Raw genomic sequence first — 12,541 nt, 5'->3', positions numbered from 1 at the left:
GCGTTGATTCGAAGCGCCCTGCCGGCACAGGGTTCAATCTGGCATCAGTCACCATCCCTGATGAAGAAGAAATGGCGTAAGAAGTTAAACTCCGGAAAAGAGTGCTCCCCGGCCCCTGAGAAGGATAAAAAGGGAATGGGGGATGAGCCGAGACCTGCGCCAGGCTGCTAGTCTTCCCTGGAACTCAGGTTGGCTACAGCCTCACCTGTTAGAGCTCGCAATCCTACCAGGGCCTGCTTCTGACTCCTGATACCCAGCACCTCACAGTGCCATCCGTACCCAAGGCTTTTCAAGCGGCCAAGAACTTACTCTCTCTCCCCATATCACCTACTCCTCAGCATAGGGATTCCATGCCAGTACAGCCAACTAAGAACCTGTCCATGAGCAAGCACATGATGGGGCCCCCACAGAAATCCCCAGTACCACATCGCTCTTGAGCCCCTTGTTGGTCACTGACACCCCAACAGCGGTCGCCAGGAACCTGATACCTATCCCTAAATAATCGCAATCGCCACTGACAGCCAGATGCCCGATACCAATCATAGATCCCTCAGTACCAATCCCCGGAGCCACCATGCTCATCACCGGAGTCTCGCGCCAATCCCTGGAGTCTCATCATCAATCTCCAGAGTGCTGGTACCGATCACCAGATTACTATCGCCGATCTCTGGATGTTCTGCACCAATCAGCAGAGTCCTGGTACTGCTCCTTGGAACCAAGACACTGTACATCCCGGTACAGTGGAGAGATGGAGACAAGGTTAGCACTGCCATGGTCGCCAGGAGAGGACACCTCAAACTTGGAAGGTTCAGGTGAACCAACCATGACTGCAGGTTTCCCCATTGGCTAACCACTGAGCTCATGGCCACCGGCATAATGGCCCGTACCATGGCAGTTGTGGAACCTATGGGGTTTCCCTTCTGCCCAGGGTCGCAGGTGCAACAATCGCTCTCTGGAACATCTGGGAGACACTTGACGACAGTGTCTCACCCACCCCCAGATTTGGATGAGGAGCTGGACCAAGCCACCGAGACAACAGTGGTAGTCCTGGGAGAGGCCATTCCTTCTGGGGAGCAATCTCTACCCTTACCTGCCTCATGGTCATCATCACCTGATGAGGCAGTAGCGGGACCTTCTGTCACAGTCTCACAAGATGATTTCAGAGCACACCAGAAGCTGCTCAAGAGAGTAGCCGCAAACTTAGCTTTGTAAGATTTAGGGGAATTGTCCTGAATGTAGTCAATTGGGATGAAAAGATGTAAAAGCCTGGCTTCATCTAGCAACTCTGTGCAGTCTTAAAGAAGAAAGCAGAAGTAGATTTATTGATATGAAGACAGGTGCACTTCAGTTCAAATGCCATTGCAGTGTGGAGAGGTACTTCAAGTTGATGACTACTCACGTTTCAGTCACTGAAGCCATTCCACACGTCTCCTAGACTATTTGTTACCATAGTGGAGAGAACTAAGGGAAAGGCCATCTCCACCCTGAGGATCTCGAAGTGTGTCTCAAGGTGCATTTCACTTGGCTATCAGTTGGTGGGGCGGTCCCCACCAGGAGGGATACGATCTCATTCCACGAGAGTACAAGCATTAACAGAGCTGTGCTCCATGACGTGCCCCTTGCAGTCATACGTAAGGCATCCATGTGGAGTTGAGTACACACCTTCTCTTCCCATTATGCCCTGGTGCAAGACTCTGTGATGGATGCCTTGTCATCTTCCTTGCACCTTCCTCCTATCTAGGTACTGCTTGTTAATCATCCTCAGTGGACTACAATAGGGTCCACCACTTGAAGAATAAGAGGAAGTTACTTATCTATAACGGGAGGTTCTTCAAGATGTGTGGTCCCTGTTGGTATTCTAATTCTGCCCTCCGTCCTCTCTGCTTCAGATCCAGTAGATTTGTGGTGGAGAAGGAACTAAAGGTCTGCCCTACCCTTCATTGTCTCGGGCATGGACTGACGCACACTACTACTTTGAAAAGCTCTGGCTCCAGGCTCATGGTGCGTACACATAATCCTCAGTGGAATACAGATAGAGATGACATATCTCGAAGAACCTCTAGTTACAGGTAAGTAACCTCCTCCTTTTGGGTTAAGGTGGGCCTGCCCAAGATTTAACCAATTCCTGAAGATCAGGTACTTCAGTATGTGGTGTCATTGGTACACAGTGACATCAGGCATCACAGTTTGTAACAGGATATCAGGTTATATGGTGGAGTTTTAGTTCAGATGCTATGAGACAGGTGGTCTTGATTCACAGGCCCTGGAGAAGCTCCCTGATGGATCTATCACTATTCAGATTGCTCATGGTCTAGTAGGAGTTCTTCACCAGTTGTGTTAATGTGACTTTGAACAAGGCCACGTTTCAATTTTTGAAGCATTTAGAGTCAGTAAACTAATGCCTACATCAGCACAGGTTACTTGTAATAGGGCACTGGAGATAAGGGATTTACAGTAGGGGAACATTCAGTCATCTTGACCCCCAGAATGTCAAAGACAGGTCAAGGATGGCAAGGTGAGTTCATAGTACAGGAGGATTGTGAGGAGGCAGGGGGCCCAGTCTACACATTGATGACCAGGATAGTGCTGAGGCCAGTTAGTGATGGGCCATTCTTTCTTCACAGTGACTGAGTTACATCACAAAATTCCAGTTTGTGGTAATTTTTTAAAAGGGGCTTACACTGTCAGCACTCCCTCCTGGTGAATGTGGTTCCCATTTCTTCAGGAGTGGGACAGCAACTTCTGCAGCACAACTAGGAATAGGTTTGAAGGATACAGATGATCTATGACTGCTATTCAGATTCATACAGGACATATGTGAGGCTCCTGGCTGAGAATCAGAGACCATTTGTATGAATATAGTAACTTCTTGTTACTTTGATCAGCAGACTCAGTGTTGTTTGTTGAAAGCACAGGCAGGAGGGAGGCAAGTTCCCCTAGAGATTCACAAGTGGGCCTCAGGGGTGAGGTGATTCTGAGTTGGCATGGAAGGAGGGGCATGATATAAGACCAGCCTGATGTCTCTCATATGTTCTTTGACAGCCATGAAGCAGCCACCTGAAATAATGATTGTGCACATGAGTGAAAACAGATTGGGATTTTATGAGGGGTTTGACTTAATCATCAGGGCAAAAAGAGATTTAGGGCAGATCCACACCCTTTTCCCAGGGGTAGTTGTGAACTCATCTGAAATGCTTCAACAGAGGGTTTGGCAGGGAGCCACTGGGCTTCCACAGGTCGACAAGGCCAGAAGATGTGTGAATCAGGAGATGGCTAAATTTGTACCTAATCAGGGAGGATTGGTGATTACACACACACAAATCCTATTTAGTCCCTAGAGTTATTCAAGGAAGATGGGCTGGTACTTCTTTCTGATCAGGAGTGGATATATTTTTGGCTGATGTCGAGAGGAGAATTGCTAAGTGGATGGAAACTCAGTTTGGACTGGTGGGAGGCAGCCAAGCTAATTGCTTGTACCACCTGGTGGCATGTGAGATGCTGGTTCCCAGATAAACTTAAATAGAAGTGGACTTTGAGGGTTGCCTTCGCCTAAGGAAGTTGGGGAATAGGGTTGGAGCTCCCAAAGTGTGGAACAGCAAAGAGAAAGGACCCTAATATGAGAGGATGGCAGTGGGGTTCAAGCAACAGCCTGGGACCCAGTGTGGAGTGGTGAGGGGCTGATAGCAGCCCTCTGACAAGAAGGAAGGCTTACACATAAGAGTTACTGCTGGATAGTTTTCAGATGAGTTCAATGAATACATTTACAGCCTATTTAAACCACATCCTCGGTGTCTTGTTTTTCTTTCTGAACATTTAGGACAATCTTCTTTTTTTTTTTTTTTTTTTTTTTTTTTAAACTTATTTGAAAACATAAATATAACCTAGCACCAGTGAGGTTTAAATGTAAATAAATCAACCCCAAACTGCCATTCTATTAACAAATGTTTTCTTAATAAAATAAAGAGTAATTTTTCTTCTAAAAATCTTAACTACATAATTTAAAGGCTGCAGCACTGTCTACCATTTGTATCTATGCATCTTTCAGATGTAAAAGCAGAATAAAAGAGATATAGTTCAACTATTGACATTGTTATTTTTATGCATGTTAAACAACATCTGCAGTGATACTGATTTGTGATCAGTGAAATAGCCAAATTCTGTTTTAAAGATTTGACATTCTGAGATTTATCAGGCTTCAGTTTGTTGATAGTTTTTTAGTGTTTCACAGATCTTTTACTGTGTGCTTTAAGTTTTTATTAGTCTAGGGCAAAGACATTTAAAAGTCTTCAATCTTTTGAAGATCAGTGGAAAGCATTTGTCTAAAGGTATGTCAACACTACAAAATTAAGTTGAATTACAGCGACAGCAAATTAAATCGCTTTTGCATGTCCACATTACACTCCTTGTGTTGGCAGTGCACATCCTCACTAGGAGCTCTTTGCACTGATTTAACAGTCAGTTTGGGGCATTGGGATGGTTTCTAAAAGGCAGCAGCAGTCAATGTAAGCAACAAGATGTCTACACTGACACTGTGGTGACCTAACTACATTGACCGAAGCGCTATGCCTCTTGCAAAGGTGGAGTTAAGTCAGTGTAGCGGGCAAGTTACATCGGCAGGAGCAACATTTTAGTGTAGATGCTTACTGAGTTAGGTTGACATAAACTGCCTTCCGTCAACTTAATTCTGTGTTGTAGAGCAGGGCTAAGTGAATTAGGCTGTGCATTGTTGGATGTTCATGCACCATAGTCTTATGGCTCGTTCTGTCAGAGCTAAGAAAGTATCCATGGTATGCCTCAATAATGTTTCTGTCTTGTAAATCTGCAAGATTCCTATCTGGAGTTCTTGTACACACATTTACATGCTCAGATATTCTCTCAATTTAGTAACTAGATCTGATATTAATTTTCATAGGGCAGTTTACAGTCCTCATTTAAGTATGTAAAATAGGGATAATTAGACTTTTAAGTGCTTGAAAATATTTGGGTCAAATGTGCTAAAAGTGACATTCTTGAAGAATTGTGAACTATGTGAATTCAGACTTAGCTACTCTTGGCCTCTTGCACAAGTTATCTGTTGTAACTCGTTAATTTGAGTACTGTTTTTTTACCCTACATGTAGGTGTATATATACAAACTCTTACATGTCTGTTTATCCAGTGCTCCACTCACAGCACAAATCACTTCAAAAATGAAATACATTCTTTGTAAAGATGGACTGCTGTGAAAACTAGCTATTTTCAAAGGCAAACTATGAGGAAAATGTAAATTACATTTCAACAGACTGTAAAAAGAGTATTTTTGCATTTAAGATTAGAAATTGGAACTTTTCTGCATAGTGGCTCAAAATGAAATTTATTTAACAAAGAGAAATGGCCTTGCAGCTTCCAACAAAAGACAAACTAGATTACATATTGACAAAATTAAGGATTTAAAAAAAAATCTAATTTATCTTGACACTTGTGTAATTTTTATATTTTATCAAGATTTATACAGGCTATTATGTATGCACATTATGTATGATTTAATTTTCTGCTAGAGGAACATTTGGTTTTGCAAATATTTATAAGTTGATAAAGTTGTTTTTTTTCTCATTTTTGGCAGATGGGGACGGACAAACTGAGCATTTACTGCCAGCCTGTGCCGATGAAACTTGTCAAAAAAGTGCCATCTACTTATCTAAACCAGGACTGAATCAGGTATCCTGAGCTTCCATTTGCAGAGATAAAGTTAAATGTCATGTTTAATGTACGGAATAAGAACACAACCTACAAGAAATCCAAAACAAACATCCTGTCACACAAGCATGTAGTGAATGGAAGATATGTTCTTCGACTGTTTGCACATGTCAATTCCAGTGTGTGTGCGCGCCCCAAGCACAGTTGCCAGAAATTTTTCCCTCAGTGGTACCCGTCGGGTCAGCTCTGGTGCTCTTTGGTGCCATGCACTGGGCTTCAAGCACTGTGTGCCTCTTGCAGTAAGGCTATGCCCCTGAGCAATCCACACCCCAAATGCCTGAAGTATTTGGATGAGGCTCACTTCAGGGACCACAGCAAAATCTGCAGAGACTTTAAGCCTATTCCAAGAAGGACCAGGAGACCAAGTTGAAGTCCCTGTTGATGGAGGCAGTGCTGAGACCTTCCTTAGAGCCATGCTGATTGAACTCTGCACCGAACATCTCAGAGTCAATGAGGAGCTCTCCTCCCACTGTGTGGGAGTCTCGGCACTGTTTGCCATCCCCAGTGCCAAGGAAGAAGCACTAGAAGACGCTGACTGAGAAAGGTTGTTCCCCGACCCTAAGGGAGGGCAGGCATGAAGAGCAGAGCTGGGAATGACCTATGTCAGGCCACTCCTTTGCTCCAGCAGCCCAGCACTTGATGCTGTTGACTCCGGCCCTTACATGGGTAACATTGAGTCCAGCCCTGGGAGACCAATTGGCACTGGAAGATTGGCACAGTACTGGTGCTGTTGTGATGCCATCCACATCGGAGGCATTTGCTGCTGCAAAAGGAACTGCTTTTGCTGTTGGCGTCGGCATCACTGGCAGCTCAGGAGTCAGGTCCTTGACTTCCTGGACAGTAGCCCTGGCCTATGCCCATGCAGTGGTCTTCTTGGAACCTGTGGGAATCTCCCCCATGCAAGGACTCCAGTCGAGGGGCTGCTGTTTGGTGGCTTCTGAAAGAGGGGTACTGCCACCCTTTAAGGCAGCACCCGATCTAGACTCTGATACCAAGCTCAGCACTGAGCACCAGGAGCTGATGCTGTGAGATCCAGTCAGCGCGAAAGGTGAGGAAGAGTGCCCGCAGCTGATACCAGCCGCTGCCACCACCTCCTCTCCTGATGAGGCCTTGTTAGGAGTAAGTGCATCACCTTCCCATGATGACTGCAAGGCCCACCAGGAGTTACTGAAAACAGTGGCCCAAAATTTGGGCTTACAGATGGAGTTGTAAAAGAGTCTTCCCATAGTCCAATTGACGTTCTGGACATAGTGGACCCATCAAGAATAGCTCTCCTCATTGATGCCATTATGGAAACTTTGTGGCAAACCCCCACTTCCCATGGCTAAGAGGGCCAAGAGGAAGTATTTTGTTTCTGCTCCGGGTCATGAGTTTCTATATGCTCTTCCCCTCCCACCCCCAAATCCCTGATGATCTCCACTGCCAACGAATGGGATTGGCAAGGTTTACAGGGGGCAACTCTGAAGGCAAAGTATTCCAAGAAATTAGATCTGTTTAGTAGAAAGGTCTACTCCACTGAGAGCCTGCAGCTTAGGATCGCTAACTAGCAGGTGCTGCTGGGCAGATATGCCTTCAACAGGTGGTATTCCATGTTGAAGTTCAAGGACTAGCTGCCACAGGAGGTGAGGCTGGAGTTGTCCTTGCTGGTGGAGGAGAAGAAATCCATAGCGAGGGCTTTCCTGGAAGCAGCCCTTGATGCAGTGGATTCGGCAGCCAGGTCCATGGCATGTGCAGTAGCCATGTGTAGGAGTTTGTGACTTCAGTCCTCTGGCCTTTCGCAGGAGGTTCAGTGAATTCTCTAGGACCTTCCCTTTGAGGGAACTTGGCTCTTTCCAGAGCAGACCAATGCAAAGCTTCATGGTCTGAAAGACTCAAGGGCGACCCTTAAGTCTCTCAGTTTGTATATCCCAGTGACTTTGAGGAAGCACTTCAGACCACAGCAGTCCTGATTGCTTGCCCCTCCAGCCCATCAGAATCCACAGAAGAAATGGAGTAGGGGGCTTTAGGTACAGGCCACTGCTCCCTTCTGCTTCAACATCAATGCTTGCCTCTTTCAGATATTCGGGGCCTAAACAGGCATTTTGATGGGATGCTTAAAGATTCGTACAAGTCTCAGAGTTTCTGGATCCTGTTTCTCCTTTGTTTACAGATGGCTTGTTATACTTCAGCTGGGCATGGTCCTGTATCACTGCAGGTGGTTGGGTGTTGAACATGGTGGAAGTGGGATATATCCTCCAGTTCAGTTCTACCCCTCCTTCTTACCCTTCCCTCCCAGTTCCTTCTCAGGGACCTCTCTCATGAGCAACTTCTCACCCAGGAGGTTCAGTCACTCCTTCGAGCCATGGAAGAGGTTCTACATGACCTAAGGCAGAAAGGATTTTACTCCATTATTTCCTAATTCCAAAAGCCTTTTCAAGACCTGCACCAATTCAACAGCTACCTCAAGAAGCTTAAGTTCCACCTGGTTTCCTTGGCTTCCATTATGCCCTCACTGGATCCAGAGGACTGGACGCTGCCCTCGATTTGAGACGCCTACTTTCACATATTGATCTTCCAAGGCCACAGGTTCCTCAGGTTCATCATGAACCACACACACTAACAATTTGAATCTCCCATTTGGCTTGTCAGTGGCCCTGCTAGTGTTTCCTAAGTTCATGGCAGTTGAATGGCCTACCAGAGGAGACATATCTAGGACTGGCTGGTTAAAGGTTAGTCCAGAGTCTAGGAGGAGTCCAGCATGCACTTCATCCAGTGAACATTCAAGGACCTAGACCGGGTAATAAATGTTCAGAAATCCACCCTCACTCTGGTGTGGAGGATAGAGTTTATTGGAGTGGTGCTTGACTCTACCCAGACCAGGGCTTTCTTCCCAGAAGGCCAATTTCAGACGATTGTGGTCCCTGATTGTACACATCAAGGTTTGAGGCTTTGGGACCACATGTCTGCATGTATGTACATGATGCAGTATACAGGCGCCTCTTGTGTGGCTGGTCTTGGTACTTGCCAAATCACCACCATCTGGACTTGATTATCACAGTGCCTCCCCTAGTTTTTGTCTCCCTTAACTGATGGGTAAATCCATCGGTGCTTTATGTGGGCATTCTGTTTTCACAGCCCCCGCTGTTGGTATTCCTGGTCTCTGGAGGAACTCTCTTTGCACATAAACATCAGAGAGCTCGGGTGGTCTGCCTGACCTATCAAGTATTCCTGCCTCACCTGATGGGCAAAAGCATCTTGGTTCTTCTGAGCAGCGCAGCAGACATGTTCTACCTCAGCTGGCAGGGAGGGGCTCGTTTCCCCACCCCACCCCACCCCCAAGTCTGGAGGCAATTCATCTGAGTTCTGCATAGTCCACTCAATCCACCTTGAGGCTTCCTACCTGCTGGGTGCACAGAACAAATTGACAGATCACCTCAGCAGATCTTTCTCCAGTCACCACAAATGGCCCCTTTGCCCAGACATTACAAGGGACATTTTCCAGTGGCGAGGGACTCTCCAGTTAGACTTGTGTGCAACCCGGTGCAACAGGAAGTGTCACCAGTTCCTCTCCCTGCGAGCTCACAGTGTGGGGTCACTCACAGATGCCTTCCTTCTACATCTACAGGTGGATGGGTCACCTGTACTATCTCTTCCCTCCTATCCCATTCATGCACGAGGTTCTGCTGAAGATCTAATGAGACTAAGCGTAGTCCTGGCTTGGCCCCATCATCATTGGTTCACCACTCTACCAAACCTCTCCATGGTGGTCCCATTCACACTTCCTCTACTCCCAGACCTGAACCCACAGGATCACAGTCAACTGCTCCACCCAAATCTCAGCTCTCTCCGCTTCACGGCATGGAAGCTCCATGGGTAAACTCCAGAGAGTTGGCCTGCTTGGCAGGTCCGTCAGGTAACAGAAAGCCCTTCTCCAGGGCTACCTGCCTTTCAAAGTGGAAGTGGTTTTCCATTTGGTCTTCCCACCTTGGAGTCTCACCTATGTGATCATCGCTGCAGCTCATTCTTGAGTAACTATTTAACCTGAAGGAGCAATGTTTAGCCATCCCACCCAGCCAGGGTTCACCTGGCAGCAATATCAGCGTTCCAACCTCAGTTGGATGGCAATTCTATTTTTTCAGACAAAATGTCTATTCATGTTCTCCAGGGCCCAAAAAGAACATACCCACAGTGCAGAAATCTGTCCCTCTCTGGGATCTCAATCTGGTTTTCCCAGAACTTATGGAATCCCCATTTGAGCCATTGATGACGTGCTCCTTCTTATACCTCTCCTGGAAAATGGCCTTCTTAGTGGCCATCACTTTGGCCAGGAGGGTTTCAGAAATCCGTGCCCCTGCATCAAAACCCCTGTACACGGATTCTTTAAAGGCAAAGTGCAGTTACGCCTGCACCGCGCTTTCCTCCCGAAGGGTAGTTTAACAGTTCCACAGCAATCAAACTGTCTTTCAGATGATTTTCTACCCAGAACCACATGCGATAAGGAAGAGCAGTGGCTTCACTCTTCGGACATTTGGCGCACCCCTAGCATTCTACATAAAAAGGACCAATCTGTTCCAGAAGTCCACCCCACTGTTTGTAGAGGTAGCAGATAGGATGAAAGGTTTTCCCATCTCTACTCAAAGAGTTTCATCGTCCACACATGTAACAAATTGGTGGGTATTCCGCTGCCACGTATCCTAACAGTTCATTCCACAAGGGCACAAGCATCATAAGTGGTGTTCCTACCACAGATCCCCATTCAGGGCTTTTGAAGAGTAGTGACTTGGGCATCAGTGTGTATGTTCTCTTCTCATTACACCGTCATTCAACAGGCCAGGGACAATGCCAGATTTGTCCAAGATGTGTTGCAGTCAGCAAGTTTGTGAACTCTAAGCACTCCATCTTTACAGCTACTTGGGAGTCACCTGCATTGGAATGAACATGTTCAAGCACTCAAAGAATAGAAAAATTTTGCTGAACTTCTGTAACGGTTGTTCTTCAAGATGTGTTGCACATGTCCATTCAAAGACCTGCCCTTCTTCCCCTGTTATCAGTGTTAGCCAGAAAGAAGGAACTGAGGGTATGTGGGGTTGAGAAGGCCCTTTACACCGCACTGTGAGAACTGGCCTGACGGGTACTACTGAGGGAAAAATTTCCTGGCGACTGCTCGAGGTGCGGCACACACCTACATTGGAATGGACACATGCAACACATCTCCAAGAATAACAGTTTCGGAAGATAAGTAATTTTTTTCTTTAATAATTGATTAGAAGTTGTGTTCTTGATAGAATACCATCTATAGCTCTTTAAAGTGGGAAGGAAAGTTATTTACCATGGACATCTTTGTTTCTCAGTGAAAAAAAATATATAATTGATACCTTGATGAAATGAGTCTTCCATGTGTCACACTGCCTGGAGTAGTTCATTACCCTGAGTTCCTGCCTCAGGGCAAAGCCCCAAACTGGTGATATGTTCTATAATTAGATTTCACCAACACAGTAACAAATGTGAACTACTGGATCAGCAGGAGATAAGTTTTACCATAGAGTCACAGACAATCCCTTAGGCTCTCCAGTTTGTGTTGCCATCCAGGCAAGCTGCACTTAATGATAAATGGTCACTTACACCAAAAATCACTAAATATTCAGGTTGCTTCCAGTCCCAAGAGACCAGTCACTTACGCCAGATCAGTGGTACCTTAGATCTTACACCAAAGACAACATCTATAACCAATTTTGTAATGAACTATCTTAAGGTTTATTAACTAGGAAAAAGAAATAAGGGAGTTATATACAGGTTAAAGCAAGCAAACATACACATAAATGAGTCACCATCTATGGTTCCTAAAACTGACAGAGTTGTTTAATCTGTGCATTCAAAATGTCTCCCAGGGCAGATCCAGGGGTAACCCCTGTGGATCTCTGCTTTACTTTAACATCTCTATCCCTGTGAGAGTTCAAACAGCAAAGAGATGAAAAATCTTCATGTCAGCTATTTTTATTTCTCTCTTCCAGCATTCAAACCCGATAGGTGGTGGAGCAATTAACAGAGTTTTCGTTTTATAATGGCCCACTTAATTTATTATAGTCCTCCTGCATGGGTGAGGGTGGGGGAATGATTTTTGTACCTAGGTTCACAACATCAAAGCAAACATTTTTAAAGTTATAAAGCAATACTTACATATTTCCTTATAGCATGAAATATAGACATTACAAGTGAGATGAATACATGCATGAAAAAAATTCAGAATCTAAACACATTCTTTTAAGAGTAATACCTATTTTGAGCAAAACTAACATATAGGTGAGTTGGCTTGGTTTCCAACTATGTGTTTGTCAGTTCTTAACTAATGCCTATCACCTTGATCAGAAGTGCACTTGATTTATCAGCATCACACCACCAAACCAAAATGGTGCCTGAACTAATCAGTGTAGTGGCATTGGTGCTTTTTAAAGATCAGTTTTTGGTTGGAAAATTTCAGCCTCAATTCATCAAATGAATATTTAATCTCCTATACCCATTAAGTAAATGAGTTGTTTTAATGTAAAATATTCATTAACATAGACTATATAGAAGAGAATGATATATTTTAGATACCCTGTTTTAAATAAGCTGTTTTTAAAGGATATGTCAATTTTTGCATTCATCGCAAGTAGCGAAGTATTCGGGACTAATTTTTCATAAATGTTTTGCACCATTTACACATCTGAACAGTGACTTTTAATCATAGTTTTGCAGTACCGTTTCTGAAAAAAGGATGACCAATTCTGCACATAACTCCTGTTTTCAAAAGTGACTTTGGATCTTAGGAGCCATTATTGAAAGTCAAT

General features: G+C 45.0%; 1 protein-coding gene across 2 annotated transcripts in view; it reads left to right on the top strand.

Moving 5' to 3' along the window:
- The window catches only part of ITFG1 (integrin alpha FG-GAP repeat containing 1), a 196,656-nt gene that overhangs the window by 72,147 nt on the left and 111,968 nt on the right, over positions 1-12,541 (top strand). For both annotated transcript variants that reach the window (XM_067550493.1, XM_067550483.1), the window contains one exon: positions 5,602-5,696. In XM_067550493.1, coding sequence (XP_067406594.1) covers positions 5,602-5,696 — 95 coding nt within the window. The remainder of the gene's footprint in view (positions 1-5,601; positions 5,697-12,541) is intronic.

Source organism: Emydura macquarii, unplaced genomic scaffold (genome assembly GCF_026122565.2).
Source record: "Emydura macquarii macquarii isolate MOO-44397 ecotype Brisbane River unplaced genomic scaffold, CSIRO-AGI_Emac_v2 contig_295, whole genome shotgun sequence".
Lineage (NCBI taxonomy): Eukaryota > Metazoa > Chordata > Testudines > Chelidae > Emydura > Emydura macquarii.
Note: the sequence above shows the minus strand (reverse complement) of the source record. Positions and strands in the feature narration are given on the sequence as shown.